The sequence below is a fragment of the Battus philenor genome, unplaced genomic scaffold (assembly GCF_028537555.1).
Source record: "Battus philenor isolate CCGP_79_NKW_IND1 unplaced genomic scaffold, ilBatPhil1.0.hap1 SCAF_19, whole genome shotgun sequence".
Lineage (NCBI taxonomy): Eukaryota > Metazoa > Arthropoda > Insecta > Lepidoptera > Papilionidae > Battus > Battus philenor.
The window spans coordinates 3633427-3649966 of record NW_027181681.1 but is presented as its reverse complement, the minus strand read 5'-3'; the positions used below and the strand labels follow the sequence as shown (position 1 = coordinate 3649966).

The 16540-nt window shown below is 32.0% G+C and overlaps 2 protein-coding genes across 3 annotated transcripts in view; one reads left to right on the top strand and one right to left on the bottom strand.

Moving 5' to 3' along the window:
* The first annotated feature begins 399 nt into the window (after positions 1-399).
* Positions 400-8943, top strand: LOC137921410 (dystrotelin-like). 2 transcript variants are annotated; one of them, XM_068764165.1, is made up of 11 exons: positions 400-538; positions 616-752; positions 1270-1447; positions 2737-2968; positions 3132-3293; positions 3637-3768; positions 4280-4533; positions 5755-5881; positions 6257-6569; positions 6950-7165; positions 7703-8943. In XM_068764165.1, exons 1-11 carry the CDS (start codon positions 471-473, stop codon positions 7822-7824), a joined length of 1941 nt encoding a protein of 646 aa, XP_068620266.1. In that variant the 5' UTR covers positions 400-470; the 3' UTR covers positions 7825-8943. The 2 variants fall into 2 exon arrangements, with proteins under 2 accessions (XP_068620266.1, XP_068620265.1); XM_068764164.1 differs by having other exon boundaries at positions 1246-1447.
* Positions 8944-10870: 1927 nt separating this feature from the next.
* Hil (Hillarin) overlaps positions 10871-16540 on the bottom strand; it is an 84825-nt gene continuing 79155 nt past the window's right edge. The window contains exons 11-16 of the mRNA XM_068764183.1: positions 15812-16020; positions 14667-14797; positions 13573-13716; positions 12433-12546; positions 11885-12062; positions 10871-11323 (exon numbers count right to left, since the gene is read on the bottom strand). Coding sequence (XP_068620284.1) covers positions 11187-11323; positions 11885-12062; positions 12433-12546; positions 13573-13716; positions 14667-14797; positions 15812-16020 — 913 coding nt within the window. The 3' untranslated portion in view covers positions 10871-11186. The remainder of the gene's footprint in view (positions 11324-11884; positions 12063-12432; positions 12547-13572; positions 13717-14666; positions 14798-15811; positions 16021-16540) is intronic.

The window sequence follows — 16540 nt, the reverse complement described above, 5'->3', positions numbered from 1 at the left end:
CAACAGGTTCTAGCCATCACTAACCATCATTTTCTCGTTTTGTTATGAGATAATTATTCAACAGTACATATTTTAGTAAAGTATACATTTTTTAATAATTATTCGTTTTTAATGAAAATTAGCGAATATACGAAAAACGCATTATTTTTATTACATCTGTACAAATAACATTAATTTATTATTTCAGAATACTTTACAAAACGTTTGAAAATAAAAGATAATGTTAATTCTACTACAAAATTACTTATAACAACCAATCAAAAAAGTTTATATGGTTATGTTATTGGTTAATATTATATTATGAGGAACCATTAGGAATGATTTGATAAATTTTCCGTGTTTTCAATCAACGTCATAGTAGGAATTTGAAATATGTGATATTTGAATAACTTTATGGCGGTTGTGCTATTTGTTTTTTAACTTCTGCTAACATTTAACTTATTATTTGTGTAGAGATATGAAAATCATCAATGCTTGACATGGCGTCTAATAATTGGAAGAAAACAGAAAATGAAGCTGGATATCCTTGTTATATTGAGTTAGTAATCAGTAATAAATAAACAACTTTCACTTCGCTAAGGAACATTAATTGTTATGGGAATTACATTTTTTCAGCGAATCTAATGGGAAACAGGATTACGATCATCCAAATTTTCGTTTAATCCTAAAATCATTGAATGAATATAACGAAATAAAGTACAGCGTATATCGCTTTGCATTTAAAGTTTTCGGACTGCAAAAACATCTTAAAGGTAAGATATTAATAGTGTTTTATAGTATTGTGTCCAATTCTACTTTTTTCACCATGGTATAAGTATTTATAACTAAAAGTCGATTTGTGAATTAATTATATTCAATCATATATTCGAAGCACAGTATAGGATTGCCACCTACAAGATTGACAATTGACCGTGTTATGATTTTTGGAAGATTCTTGATGCAGGCCCGTTCGCGGTCTTTGCGTAAATCTCTGTGGGAGACCTATCTCCAGCAATGGAAGTCTTATGGCTGGAATAATAATGATGATACCTATGTTTCGTCTTTTTACATAATTACTACGAGTATAGTCTTTAAAGTTTACTTAAATAAACTGCATTTGTCTTTTTTATATTTTACATCCATCCGCCTACATTTCATTTGAAATTTATATATGTACAACTAGGATTGAGTAATAAACTTTTTTCTGCTCATATGTTCCTTATTCTAACTCAAAACCATGATGGAACTTAATGTTAACTATTTCAGTGCCACCATTACGTATAAGCTCAGGTGTTTTTGCAAGACATCAGTTGAGTCTGTCAGAGACAAGTCTATCACTGGACACCACTGAATTGGAGGCAGTGCTAGCAGATATCTACTTTGCAGCAGAAAAGGAAGGGGTCTTCTCAGGCGATGTAGACTTGGCTGTAGATTTGATAATCAATTTATTGCTCAATGTTTATGATGAGTAAGTTTAACATTACTTTTTATTTATATTCATATACAAGAGCTAAAAAGTGATCACTTTGAAATTTGTTACATTATTTCATATTTCCTAAAAAAAATTCAGGCAGCATAAAGTCTGCAGGGTCAAATAGTATAAAATGTTTTATTTTAATATGTAGCAATCTGAATTTTGAAAATGATTTTTCTTACTTTTTTATTTTATTTTACATTACTTATAATTTATGACAATATTTATTTTGGTTAGGGTGTACCATACATTATTTACAGCTAATGAGCTAAACATTTACAGTTTTAAAGCTTTACCATCTATAACATATCATGCAGTATATGGTGATTTGCTTTTAAAATTCAAAACTTTGGGCCTATGACTAAGGGATCAAGCAGTTCACTTAGAATTAATGTACATGTACATGGCTATGTAGCGGAGGGTCGATTCAGAATCAGTCTACCTGCGATAATGGATGCTGAGAACTATCCTGAAATTTGGTTGTACTTAAAGAGAAAACAGTATGATAATTACTGGGTTAACATTTGGCATTTGAGGAAAATGTTTTCAGAATATTTCAGGTAAAGTGTCATGGGACAAGCCACATAGAACAGTAGCCGCTGGGGCCATAAGATAGACAGACTATCTTCTTAAAGTTGTTGAAAGATGCTGCAAGCAGGTTGTTTCCAATTGATCCTATTGGAAATTTAAGAGAGAGGCCAATGTCCAGTGGTGGACATGCTATAGCTGAAAACATATTTATTTTTGGAAAAATTGCATACACATACAGAACATTATTTTGCTATGGGTTTTAATATGGAGAAAGATCAGTTGTTAAAGGGATTTAACAATATAATTTTAAACTTTATTTTAGCAGTTAAATTTAAGGAGAAATCTGTAGTTTATGACATGACAGAATTATGTAGACATTTATTAAAGAAATTTTACAATTATTAATGACAGTAATTCTAACTCCAAACAAGAGAATTAAGTTCTATGCATTGCAGATACAACTATTTTGTTTGTGATTTGCCTTAACGGATAATAAAATGGAGTATAATTCTTATTTCAATTTCATTTTGATCGGCATGCTCTGCTATGCTAAGCCTTCCACCCGCAGAATGGTTAAGTAACTTTGTTAAGGTTGTTAAAAAACAGTGGATGCAAGCCACCTCTGATTATATAGGAAATTTGTTGGCAAGGTCTATTTCCACCTGTGGAGATCCATGATGATGAATTTCATTCTATATGTTGTTCAAGTTATTAATATTATTTAGGTTGATTCATATATTAATCATTTACAGAGAAAGAAAAATGCCAATAAGGGTGTTAGCAGTGAAGACACTTCTTATTCTTCTTAGCGAAGAAACAGTTTCAGAGAAATGGACAGCTTTGGCAAACTGTTGTGCAGATCACAACGGCTGTGTTTCTCCTCGTCGTCTTGCTGCTCTACTCTCTTATGTCACAGCACTATCAAAATATTTGGGTTGTACCCATGACCAGATACAAGTTGACGTAGATGCATGTTTTGACAGGGTAATATACTTTAAAAATTCATTAAAAAATCTTTAATTATGGAATTACAGGCAGATTTAAGTTATCACTAAACTAAGTTTAATAAGTAACATAGTAAAAATCATCATTGAAAATTTTAAGAACTATTTAAAATTTCATATAATGATATCAATGACATTTTCAGAGTGCTGGTATGCTTGGTGTAAGTTCTCAGGCTGTGGCAGAATGGGGCATTAAAAATTGTACTACCCTCAGATGGCTGCCAGTATTTCAAAGAATACTGACTAGCAGGGAGCATATTAAGACTTATGGTATTTGTGCAGCTTGTACTAAACCATTAGAACAGGTAAAATTCTATTTTCTAAACATGCTATTGTTACTTTAGTGAATATATATATATATATATATATATATATATATATATATATATATATATATATATATATATATATATATATATATATATATATATATATATATATATATATATATATATATATATATGATATACAACATGTATATATTTATTTATGTACATATATATATATATATATATATATATATATACAATAGACCAGTCTCCTGTTATATTTATTGTTGATTAGTTTTATCTCTGTTACCTCTAAGTCAAAGCTGTGACTGATGGTTAAGATTTTTATTAAAATAATTAATTTTGTGAATTGTTACAGGTGTTACAGTTCAAATGTTCAAAATGTAACAACATATTTTTCTGTGAAAAGTGTTATTTGTATGACAAAAATCTAGCGTCGGTGAATGGGCATAAGAAAACACATCTTGTTTACGAGATTATTGATGGTGAGGTAAGAGAATGGGATTTATACATATACAAATTTCCGTCAGGTATATGTGAAATTTTTAACGTCATATTTTTGGGAGGGGAGGCATGGACCTGTGACTTATGACCTACTCGCAGCTCTTTGAAGGAATTTGTGGCTCTAATAAATGAGCTCGAGTTTGCTTACAAAAATACATTTTATAAATTATAGATAAATAAATATTATATAATTAATTAACAAAAGGAACTACTTTTAGAGACTCTTCCTCAAACAATGGGTACATGCATCCATCTCACATGTGCTACTTTTTATATACCTTTTTTAATTAGATAAATGTCCAATTGTTGCTTTGATATATTACATTTCTTAGTTTTTAAGCTTTATGTAACTAAATAAAGTATGGAAATAATAATTATAAAATATGTTCCTCAGAACATACTTCTTGATGTGGTATGACTTTCTGGATTATCATGACATCTCTTGTTTATGACGAAAGTAATTTGTTTTTATAAATAAACATTTATAAACTTTTCAGATGAAGCAACCTGAATGCCTAAGCTTCATTAAAGGTATGAAGCGATTTTTCTTCTGTACAAGAACAAAAAAGAGAAAGACTAGCAAGAGGACCTCTGGAAAAGCAGACAATGGTAACAAGACGGGCTCATTACGACGGAGGAAAGATAAACCCAAAATATTCACATCCACTGTAGGAAAAGCTTCTGGTAACAGCTCCGCTCACCCAGCAACTACATTGCAAGACATTATTACGCATTTGGAAACTCAAAACAAGTAAGTTATTCCTGAATATAGAGATGCTGGTGCTTTGTATGGGTGCGATATTAGCTACAAAAGCAAAAAATATTGAGTCGTCCAAAATGTTTATCTTATTATTAAGGCGTATATCATAATATTTATTTAAAGTGTAAAGGGGGCAGTAGTTCATTATTACATACTGTACAATCTTTTGGTGGGATAGTATGTTTTAAACAAAATCTCTCAACCCAATGCTCGGTTGAAGAATGCTTTAACATGACCAAAATACAATATTGTCTTCTAGCACAAATATTGTGTTATTAACATTCTTATTCATTTCTCGGATTGCAAACAACATTGTTAAATGGCTTAACAGTTAATCTCTATGATTTAATAACTAAACTACATGTATATTTTTTCTTAGTCAAGTGATCTAGCGTAAGAGGTCCCGAGAGTGTCTCTATTTTTCTTACTTTGTATTCCCTCTAATATAAAATATACTCTCTCTAATATACTCTCTATTTCTTTTACTAGATAATTTCGATTAAAGTGTGTATGAGAGAGTTGGATTTCTGATCAATCATTTACTTCTCTACTTTCCTATAGGAATTCCTCTTGCAACAAATTCTAAATTAATAAGCTGATTATTCAAAAATAAATGTATTTAAATTATATTGTATAAATTTATTAAAAAAATACATATTCAATAGTCAAGATAGTTGTGTAGACTTGCTACGGACAGTGACCCATAATAATTTTGAATTTTATCACACTAAAATATTTCTTTCGTATGTATTATGTATTCGTTTGCAAAGTCTTTTTGTATAGTAATTAGAATTGTTATTGTTAAATAGGAGGAAAAAAAAGATAAACATGCAGTTTTTTTAACTATCTTCATGCTTATTCAAAGATTTGTACAAATTTATTTTGCTGTTTGTTGAAATTGCACCATATATGGCATAAGTTGTGTGTGTGGCTGGCTTACCCTTTGAAAAAGTAGTATGAATATATGTAAACGCATCCTTATATTTCCCTACGATTATTGATGCTTGTTACAATCATTTGTGCCTTTCACTTCTTTAAAACAAGGGTGGTTGAAAAACTGCTGTTTTTCATTGTCCGGCGAATATTATTGAAGAATATTACCTACTTAAAATGTATTGATACTCAAGATTTTTAAAAAAAGATCCTTGTATCTAATTCCTTTAGTATTATAAAACATTTATTTATGTATATATCGAGTCATTATGTTTACAGAGCTCTAAAAGAACTATCTTCTCAGCTACAAGACACCATTAAGGATACGGATGCGGATTTAAAAGTAAAAGTGGATGTACACTATAGTTTAATATCCACACAGATTGAACGGCTAAAAGCTTTGAAGGTTAGTCAACTGAAAATTTTAAAAAGTTTAAAATCACCTATAATAATTTCATAATTATTTCCACAGCTGCTAATTCTGATCCTAAAAGCATATTGTTACAAGAATATGTAACATTAAATATTATTTCATAATTTGAGATTGGATATTAAAATGAGTATTTACCTAGTTGAAATGTTGGCATGTTACTATTTTTATATAAGAAATTGGGGACATCAATTGGTGGATAATTCATAGGTTTATCCACATATAGTTTATTTTTTTAATTTATCTGTTATATATTTATAGAAGCGGCTTCCATACTTTTTAGTCATAAAGTATAGATAAATATAAATCTAATATCCCATCTCTGTCTTTTATGCATTATTAATGTTTTAGGAGAATCTGTGTCCAAGTGATGTACAACCAGAGGCAGGAAATACTGATAAAATAGACCATCCCCAAGCTTTCGATATGTTTTTCAGTCCAATATCCGTTATGGACAAGAAGTCCTTAAAAGTGTCTGAAGACCTCAAAACTCAACCTCGGGTATTAAGTATGGACTCTGGTAACTTTTCTGTGGTGTCAAAACAAACAGATGGTCAGAATTTGCTAACAATGTCTGGAGATGCTTTAAAACCTATTGTGGTTCATGCAACATCTGATAGCATTTCTTCTGTCTCAATGAATTGTGTCAGCAATTGGTATAATGGTAAGTGTGCATATTTTTTTCCTTCTTAAAACATATATAAATCAATGTGGAGTTGAAACTGGGTGATAGAGCAGGGAGTATCTATCACAAATATTTGAATCATCTTCACATCAACTGATAGTAGCTCATTACAAGGCAAGGGCTTACTCAAAAGACTACTATGATGACCGGCCTTGTGCTGCCCATATCCTGAAATTTTTATGCTCTGAACTGGACTATGTAGGTCTACCAAGTGGGGGATTTCGCCTACACCCTGTCTACTGGCTTCTTGGCGCCATTCGAAGACCTTTCAAACTCAACCTCCGACGCAGGGAAGATGTTTCTAGGCTTATTTATAAGACATAAAGACAAATGTTTGTTTATTATAACATCTGTTTTAGAATCCTCTTCTGTTCCGGTTGCTAAAGACAGTGGTTCAGTTTCGAGCAAAGCCAAGCAGACGGAGTGTCAGAGTTTGTCTGTGACAGAGCAGCGTTTTGCTGAAGATATACGCTCTGTGGAAACCAGTAATGACAAGATGAAAGAACTCAATGCTGATCTTGACACAGTGTTAGATAGACTACAACAGATATTGACCAATAACTTTGCAATGGATGGTAAGTGAGGAATTTTTTTATTTAACTGCACAAGGAACCCAAATTCATAAATTTATTAATGGTGATTACATTTGCTAAAGTTGATGAAAACTATAATGAATTGAGCTCATCAATTATCATCATCAAATCAGCCATTAAAATCACACTTGACTATAGACCACCCTTGTTTGCAATATAGTAGGAAATGGAATGCATCCAGTGTCTTCGGAGGATGACAAAGTTGCTTATCCACATTATGGGTGGTTGTCCTATGCTACGCTGGCCAGTGAGGATCTCCTCTTTTAATTTAAAGCTCTAAGGGTTCACTGTTGAGATACAAGCTTTCTCAGAGAGATAGTTAAGATCATATTACATGTCTCTAGTCCTTTTTGATGCATATTCTATCCAAGAGTTTACTAGTCAGGGTTCAATTCGCTATCTATGATCATAAGTAATAGTACCAAACTGTTAGGATTTTTAGTATTTTAGTTTTTGCCATACTTTAGTAAAAATTTAACTTTTTCTCGTTAACTATACTAATAATGTAATAATCTTCAGATTCATGTTTCGATAACACGCAACTGCGAGAGACTGCCAATGAAATGGAAGGACTTCTTGGGACACTGATAAGAGGAGTGGAACAAAGGGCGACTCTGAATGCTTCTAAAGGACTTGTGTAGCAACATGTATGACATCTATACTCAAACTATAAGTGTGCACTTGCTTCTTTAAGTAATTTCATTCTCATCATTATCATCATCAGTTAACAAACGCCTACAGGAAGGCATAAGCCTCTTTTAAAGCTTGCCACGTTGACTGATATTGTGTTGCCCACATACAGACACTCATGAACTTGACAACAACTACGATTTTTATGATTATTTAGAGACTCACATTTATTACTCATTAGAGAGCCCCCTGGTGGTTTAGTTTATTTTTTACGTTTTTTAGTATATTTATTATGATCTCATACAGCATCAGTTCATTTCTAATGACACTTGTAAGAGTCCCCAAGACAGGTTTGATTCACAGAACTGTGAAATTTGATCGATATGCTGTTCACCTCTAACGAAGCAATGACATTCTATATTTATAATAATAAATAATACTTGTTTCTATTGATAGAAGCATTAATAGAAGCATATATGTAAGTTATGAACAAGGTACATACAATGTTTTAAGTAAACAACACGGTTTGACAAAAATGTAAAAAGGCAATTTTAGTAAGATTTCTTGTTTGTCGTTTATAGAAGAGTTACTCAGGTTGACGTGAAAGTTAAAGAAGACCAACAGGGTGCATATAATTCAATGTTTTTTTTTACATGGCAATGATTTTAAAAAAGCGTAACATATTTTCTAATTAATTTTCTGTTCTTTGCATCTATTGTTATAACCATACAGTCTGCCAAAATCGAGGCATTGTATTATGATTTATTTTCTGTCGTTTAAAGAATGGTAACATTAAAGTAAAAAAAAAATCAAGTAATGATTACAGTCATGGTAATAAAGAACATCACAGAGTATACAAAACATTTTAATAGACAAAATTTTAATGATCTGAATAATTTATTATTATTTTTTAAAGGGCGCTACCTATTCTTTCATTCGTTATTATAAACTTTTGGCAAACTAACCATTGCCAGTTAATACACTGCCACTTAATGATAGTACAGAAAGTTTTGTTTGTTGTCTTTCTATTAATTCTATTTTAAGTTGACTGTCTAAGATCAAATCTGACTTACATTTTAGTTGTATTGTATTATAAGTACATTTATGTAGATCTGAAATAGGTAAATACTCTTTGTTTAAGACATAATTTTTCTCTTTTATTTTGATATATACAAATATGAATTATGATATGATAGTTAAATGTTAACATAATGAAATAATTATGATAAAAATCTTATTTCGACTCATGACATCAACTTTATTGTTTTTATTTTGTTAATTAAGAATATTTTGAATCATGTATTATACTAAGTCGCGTTTTACTCAAAGCTGTATTCAGTTATTTTCAAAAACACGCCGTATAGACGTAACAGTGACAATTAATGTAAGAGCAAGAAAACATAACTGCACCATACAAAACACAGATATTGATTGACATTTTACCCTCATGTAATTCTTACCTTGTTATCTCTTATCAATGGGTTGTGATTTTAACCATATGGACTCTGTCACAAAATGTACTTAATTAGGGTATATCCTAAAATATGCTTTATAACTTGTGCAGGTTTATTTTCCTTTTTTCACTGCACTTGTGTTGTATTTAATGCTCAAACACCCGTTCTCTATTTTTTCCTTTCTTTTTAAACAATTTTTTAGTTTATTAGACTAACAACTAAGATAAATTCATAGTGATCTTTAGATTTTTTTTTTAATTATAAGTGCGTGAAAAAATATTCTCAATAAAGTAGTAAGTTGCATTTGAAAGTGCCATCAGATGTTGTCGAATAAAATGTTGCCGTCCCACTTAAAAAAAGGTGCTCAAACTTTGTATTGTTAGCATGTGTGATCTTATTAATAAATAAACAATTTATGTAGAAAAGTAACATGCCATATATTTTATAAAAATTTACATAATGCGCGTGTACATTAAATAAAAAATTTGAATATAAATTATATAATATCTATGTATAGTTACGTTTTTAATGTTCCCATGTGATTATGAATAAATTGCCGTATTTCATTTTTTTGTGGATACAAAATGATATTCTCAATGAAATGTTGCAATTTATTTCATCATTTATTGTAAGCGTATATTAAAGGTGCCTTAGAATTATTTTTAAATGAATTATTATATGTAAAATTGTAATGTATCTTAATATAAATTTATACAATATCAAAGGTAAATTAAAACTAATGGAATATAATAATTTGCATTATTTAAACACAACCTCTCGAATTCAAATTAGGATTCTATTTTAAAAACCTAGTTTAACCAATTGACAGTAACTGTCAGTAATATTTAAGTGCTTTCCCTTAAACATTTAATATACCGTGGACGGACTTGAATTTCTATATGTTAATAACTATCTACATTTGGATATAATTTTAAATGAAATATATTAATATTAATAAACTATTTATATCTAGATATTAGATTATCTTGAATCAAAAGATTTTAATTTTTGGTAGGCAAATATTACTTAAATATAAAATCGGCAAAAATTGAAGTTGCTTTATATTCTTATGTATAGATATTGATTATTCGGATGTACAGTTCATTATCATCATCTGCGTCCACAATAGTTTTCCAACAAGGCTGGTTGGAAGCCGACTTCATCCAGTCACTTCTTGAGATCTTTACAAGATCTTCTGTCTACCTTGTGCGCGGTGTCCGTCATATCCATTCTAGAACCATAGCCTTAGATGTCTAGTTACTTGATACTAAAGTTTTGATTTATCATAAAAACTTACTTTTGTATCGAAAAGTACCGGAATGCTAAACGAAAACAGTAACTATTATGTACTAAGGATTCCGAATGATATATATTTTTGTCATCTCATCCAGATGAGGTAAATTAACAAAAAATGTTTACAAAAAATGTAACGCAAACCCAGGTTTGCGTTACATTTTTTTAAATACACGAAATATGTTCTATCTTTAGAATGACACTCGCAACGTCAAAAAAGGCGGCAATTTTAAATTCTTTAATCGTTTGTACCTATTCTGTTTTTGGTTCAAATCAATAACGTCAATTTTTTAAATTATCGTTTCATTCTTTGTCTATACAGATAATAGCAATTATTATGTTGACAGAAAATAATTATAGTAAATTAAATATTTTTAATTCCATAAACTTGATAAATATTTTACGAAATCGAATATCCATTTTAAAAGAAGAAAATAGCTTTGTGTTTTTTTTTTTCATAAAAGTTTACCACCCAACATGGTCTGACAAGTGAAAGTTATAAAGAATTTAAGTATAACTGTTTCGCAGTATTCACTTTTGCCGTTAAAACGCACGCTTATGTGTTTAATTTTCATTATCTATAAGCAAGTGTCAAAACGAGCGGTAAATAAGATTCGGATCTTGAATCAGTTTCTTTTGCTACTGTTGATTAGGTATTTGCAGCAGTGTGTGAGGAGATGTTTCTCTTTTTCGGTAGAGCCGTTTATCTGTACGCTTGAAGATCCGCCACGTTCACGTGTGTATATGTCCAAACCGTATTGACCTGTTGAAATGATGAAAAGTTTTATGTACTGGTATTTAATAATATAATGAAATAATAATCTACATTTCATTACATTTTTATTTTTTTTAGTTAAATAAAGAGAAAGGAACATATGACTACAGAGGGCGTTCTGTCTTCACAATAATTTTTTACTCATGGCTTCTATTTTAAAGTACTTTGTTTTAATCAGTGGATTAATTTCATTCTGATTTACTGTCTTTTATGTGACATCAAGAAGATATGTTATTCATAAGTTAAATTTTGGGCAGTAAACAAGAAATAGTTTACACGATCTCGTTCAAACTAGATTGTGCCATAGTTTTGGATAGCCTTAATCCAAAATGAGAAATACTAAGAAACTGGGTCTTTAAGTATCTAACTAAATCTAACTAGATAGATAAAACATTGTATTTTTTTTTGTAGATAGACATTATATAAAAGATGATGAATTAAGTAAACACGTCATACAACTAGGCGTTTTAGTCTATAGTATATGTATGTCCCCAATAGTGTGAATAAGAGATTACACATATATTTACAATAAATATATGTGTGACGTACCCTCTTCCGGGAAGGTAATGTAGAAAGTGACAATGTCTTCAGTGACAGCTTGCTGGACAAACTTGGCGAGTCGCTTCTCTTCGACGCCGTTCTTGTGCAGTGTGGCCATGAAGTCGGCGAGCGGCCGCGACATGCGGAATTGGAGCTCCAGCTCGCGTCCCGCGAACACCAGCGCCTCCTGTGGTATTTTATTAAACGTATATCTAAAATTGAACTCTATGTGTATTTTTTATTGTACTTTTACATAGTTCTTATTGTTATACCTCACAGTTTGACTGTAAAAAATGACAATATTTTACGTACAACGTGAAAACGTTTAAATCACCTTATTACATTTATAGTCTTTCATAATTATTTAATCAAGCTGTAAGTTCTCTGAAATTAATAAAGAAATTAGTGAAAAGTATATTTTGAATTAAAAAGAAGACCACAAGAAGTATTGTAATATCTGGCGGTACAAGTCCACCGGATTCTGCTAGTGTATATATAACCAGATAATAGGTTTGTAACAAAGCTCATATTATTAATGAAATTAAGGGTTACTTTACCTGATGGGTTATTGGTACCAGACCAAAGAGCCTGGTCGCCTTTGTGGGACCCCATTCTCCGCTTGCACAGTCTGGTAAAGGTACCATTACAGTTTGAAGTTCCGCACAGCAAATCTAAAGGTGACATTTGGAAATTATTTTATGTGGCTTGCGGAGAGTAGTTGAAAAAATGAGTTTGTTTATTGAACGGTCTTGGTGAATAAGGATACTGGTACTAGATCTTACTTTCTACAGGACTCTCTATAACTGTGCACATTTTTTTAGTGACGGATGTCAAACAACGAGTTTGCCGTGGAGGCATTTATTATATGGAATTTTTGCCGATTAGAGATGGCAGAGCGGTGAGGACTCTTAGCCTAAATCTTGTTTTTAGTAACTTAGTTTAAATATCTGGGGCCTCAGCCTCAGGTCTTTACGTATTATTTGCCAGATTGGGAGGCCTTGTTAAACCAAAAGCATATCGTAGCTTGATGAGACCATGTTTCTTCGGCTAAAACAGCCACAAACTTACACTAGATACCACCGTGTTAAGTTTCGCCTAGTACATTTTCTCCAACCGTAGTAAGAAGCTTGGCCGGGATTTCTTTTTCTGAGAATTTTTCTTTCAGTTTCAACGATTTCCAAAGTACTATACGCCCTACAACAGTGGAGGATGTGGCCGAGTTTTAACTGTATCTGGCATCCTTGAATCTTCTAAACGTGTGAGCAGTCTGCCCACGCCGACAAATTTCGTTGAACCTCCGTGAAAAGTCATAAGTGACCTATGAGTTCGTCCTCGACCACTTGCTTTCCCAACACACACCAAAATAATTGTCTTATCAAACGACTGAAGTAAAAGAGGACTATAACTTAGGCGACTGTCGGAATTTTCCATTGTAAATTTCCCCAGATCTATACATAGTCATGTAACTTTGACAAATACAGTAAAAAATTCATACAAGCATACACCCGTTAAAGTGTTTTGTATAGACTTAATTGCCTTTTTATTTTTTCATTTAGGATAGAAGTTAAATGCTTTATTTCGGAAGATATAGATAGTATGACGGGCAGTACAAGACCGATTGTGACGTGTTTTGTGGAGACCTAAGCCTTGCAGTGGGAGTCTAACGACAGACATGAGGATGAAAGAGTGTGTCTTACCTTGAACTTGCAAACGCTCTTGAATTTCATGGGCTCGCCTGTTAGATACTCGCGCGGAGTGACCGCGTTCGCGAAGATGTCTAATAGGAAAGCGCCACTGCACGGCGCGTGGACTCGGAAAGATACCACGTTGCCCACCACAGACTGAAAAACATGTAAAATGATAATCAATTTTATTTCACTTTAGAGACTCCACAGAATATTAGTAGGTTAGTATTTATTTCTTAGTTTATAGTAAAAACGTACGTTGCTCCTTGTGTAAGTGATGTTAATATTCCATTGTTGTGATTCAAGCTTACTACAGGTACAGGGCGTAATCGACCACGTAGACAAAGAATAGGCAGTAAAAAAGAAAATGTTTTTACATACTTTCTTCCTTACTCTGTCTTCTTTATTTACTTCTGAGTAAAAGCAATATAATACCGAATTTTTTTAAAAAAACTTTTCCGACATAAACAGGAAGATTGAATATAACTAAAATACTAGGGTGCGACTTAAAAGCAAATAGACTAAACCTAAGTTTAAAACTTCAAAGTATGACGTCATTATCACAATAGATCTGTTCAAATTTTCCAAATTGAACTTGTACTAATAATGACTTAATGTTGGTTTATTAAATATAATAAATAGTAAAAAAGTCATATGAAATATTAGTTTTTTCATGTAATTGTTGGTAAATCCTTTAATAATGTACACATAATTTTTACCTGATTGGTAATGAAGCCATTACTCACGTCATAGGTCACAGTTCCTAAACCTTACATTAAATTCTTAAAAGTTTAAAACACGTTAACGTTAATCGTAGTAAAATATATATTTTGGAAAATTTTGTTGCTTTCATTTTAAATAGTGCGGCAACACAATACGGTTTACTTTGTTATTTAACCCTTTTCTTGATAATGTATTAGTAGAGTTACATCAGAATTAAAAGAAATAGCGGCATCAATTTTGAACACAAAGTAATCTGTATGTGAATGTTTACGTAATTTCCTAATTTTCGAACGCTTGTTCAGTTTTTTCTGTTGGCAATATAAAAAAAAATCTGCCAAGTTAAGGGTTAAAGGAAAGTGACTTCTTTTGCTTTCTGTACGTACCTGCATGACGAATCTCTTGAGGCTGACTCCATCGAAGCCGTCGCCTTCCGTGTCGTAGAACTTGAGGTTGTAGTGGAAGATGAGTGAGCTCTGCATGTGTGCGGGCATGGCTATGCGCATAGTCGCCGCACCTGACACACACAATCGTTGGTCTTACAACTACCATATTATTTCCAATCCGTGAAATCCAAGTTACAATAAAGGAGTAATATTTGTTACGAAACAAGTTTTCTTTAACATTGTATACTAACATATTTATAGACGTAATAAAATAAATGTATTTATAGCGCCCGGCACTAGATCTGGCTCGACATGCGGATAAGTAGACTTTCGACAAAGATTTGCTGGGTTCAGTTTTGTAGAACGATATCTCATCGCACAGTGCTCTAACAATAACTGCGATAGACAAAGATATCACAACCACAGAAATAGTGAATTTGTTGCAAACTCAATTTCCTGATCATCTAATTTCACGGAATTCAGCTCTTTATTCTCTACTGTCATGACTTATAATCCCACAAGATTATTTTGAGCGGCGTTTTTGTTAGATATAGATTATAAAAAGCCATTTGAATCATTTTCCGTGTTAAATCTTAAAAGCGATAGGTCATTAATTAAATATAAAGTATGTTATAATCTGATTTAATAACATGGACATATCCATGAATGGATAAAATTTAAATTTAAGGAATAAAATTAGTATAAAACACAGTAAAGTAAAAATTTGAAAATTGAATCAAAGATATATAATGCTGTTTAATAATAAGAGAGGGAGAGTAGACGGCTATACTCGGAGTTTCACTGTGAGTTTGAATCAGAAATTAGGAGATTTTCAGAAGAATCAAATTCACCGACGTAACCCGAAAAAATGCTCGACAGAAGTGACAGTGGGCGGGGCATATCACACGTGCAATCAACCGCTATCGGGGCTGAAAGGTCGACCACATGTCGACCATGAGCTGACGACATAGTTATGGTTGCAGCAAGTCGCTAAGGCCTATGTGTTGTTGCAGGCATATACGCCCAGCTGGCATTATGACTAGGTGTAATAGGAGATAAATTTATTAAAAACTTTAAAAAAATATTACATATAATTAGCAATGATATTATTCTTTCTTTTAACTTCTATTTACATATTCAAGTACCTGTGGAGTCCGTGTACATGACAGCTTTTGTATTCGGGTCGCTAAAGTAAAGACCGTAGCGGAAAAACAGCGAGCGCACAAATGGTAACTCCTCGAAGTCGTGGAGCGTGATTGGCGTCTTCAGCAGCTGCCAGTCCGGCTGCAACGGGAAGAACTCGTAGATGAACTCGCGCGGGTCCGTCAGGAAGTAGTGGTCGTCATACTCGTATCTAGAAAGCATAAAATATAAGTTTGACGAAGTGATACTGAAGAGAGAACTACTAAGTGTTTAAGAGTAGAGAGGTTCTCTATCCTATCAGACACGAAACACCGCGTAAACTTGTATGACAAAATTACACGGCTATTTCAAGTTCTTATTATAAGTACATTCGTTTCTCTGTTCTTTTTTTATTTATTTTTAGTTTGCATTAAGTTTGTATATTTACTTAATGTAATGTTAGTTAAAAATAAAGTTTTGTAAATTTTAAATAAGTATTACATGCGTTACATGTTAAGTGCGTCCTGTCAGAAAATTTTAAAAATTTAAATTGTCCCATTGATTAAAAAGGTTGCTCACTCCTGTATTAAGATATCGTACAAGTGACCGAAATTAAACCTGTAGCTTTAAGTTGAAGATTGCTATTTTAGAGAATCTCTATCTGATTGTAGTTTCTGTTACATTGGGGTCTTTTCAATGTTGAGCCATTTCTACGTGGATAATCATCATCAATTCAATCGTAAGACATTCAC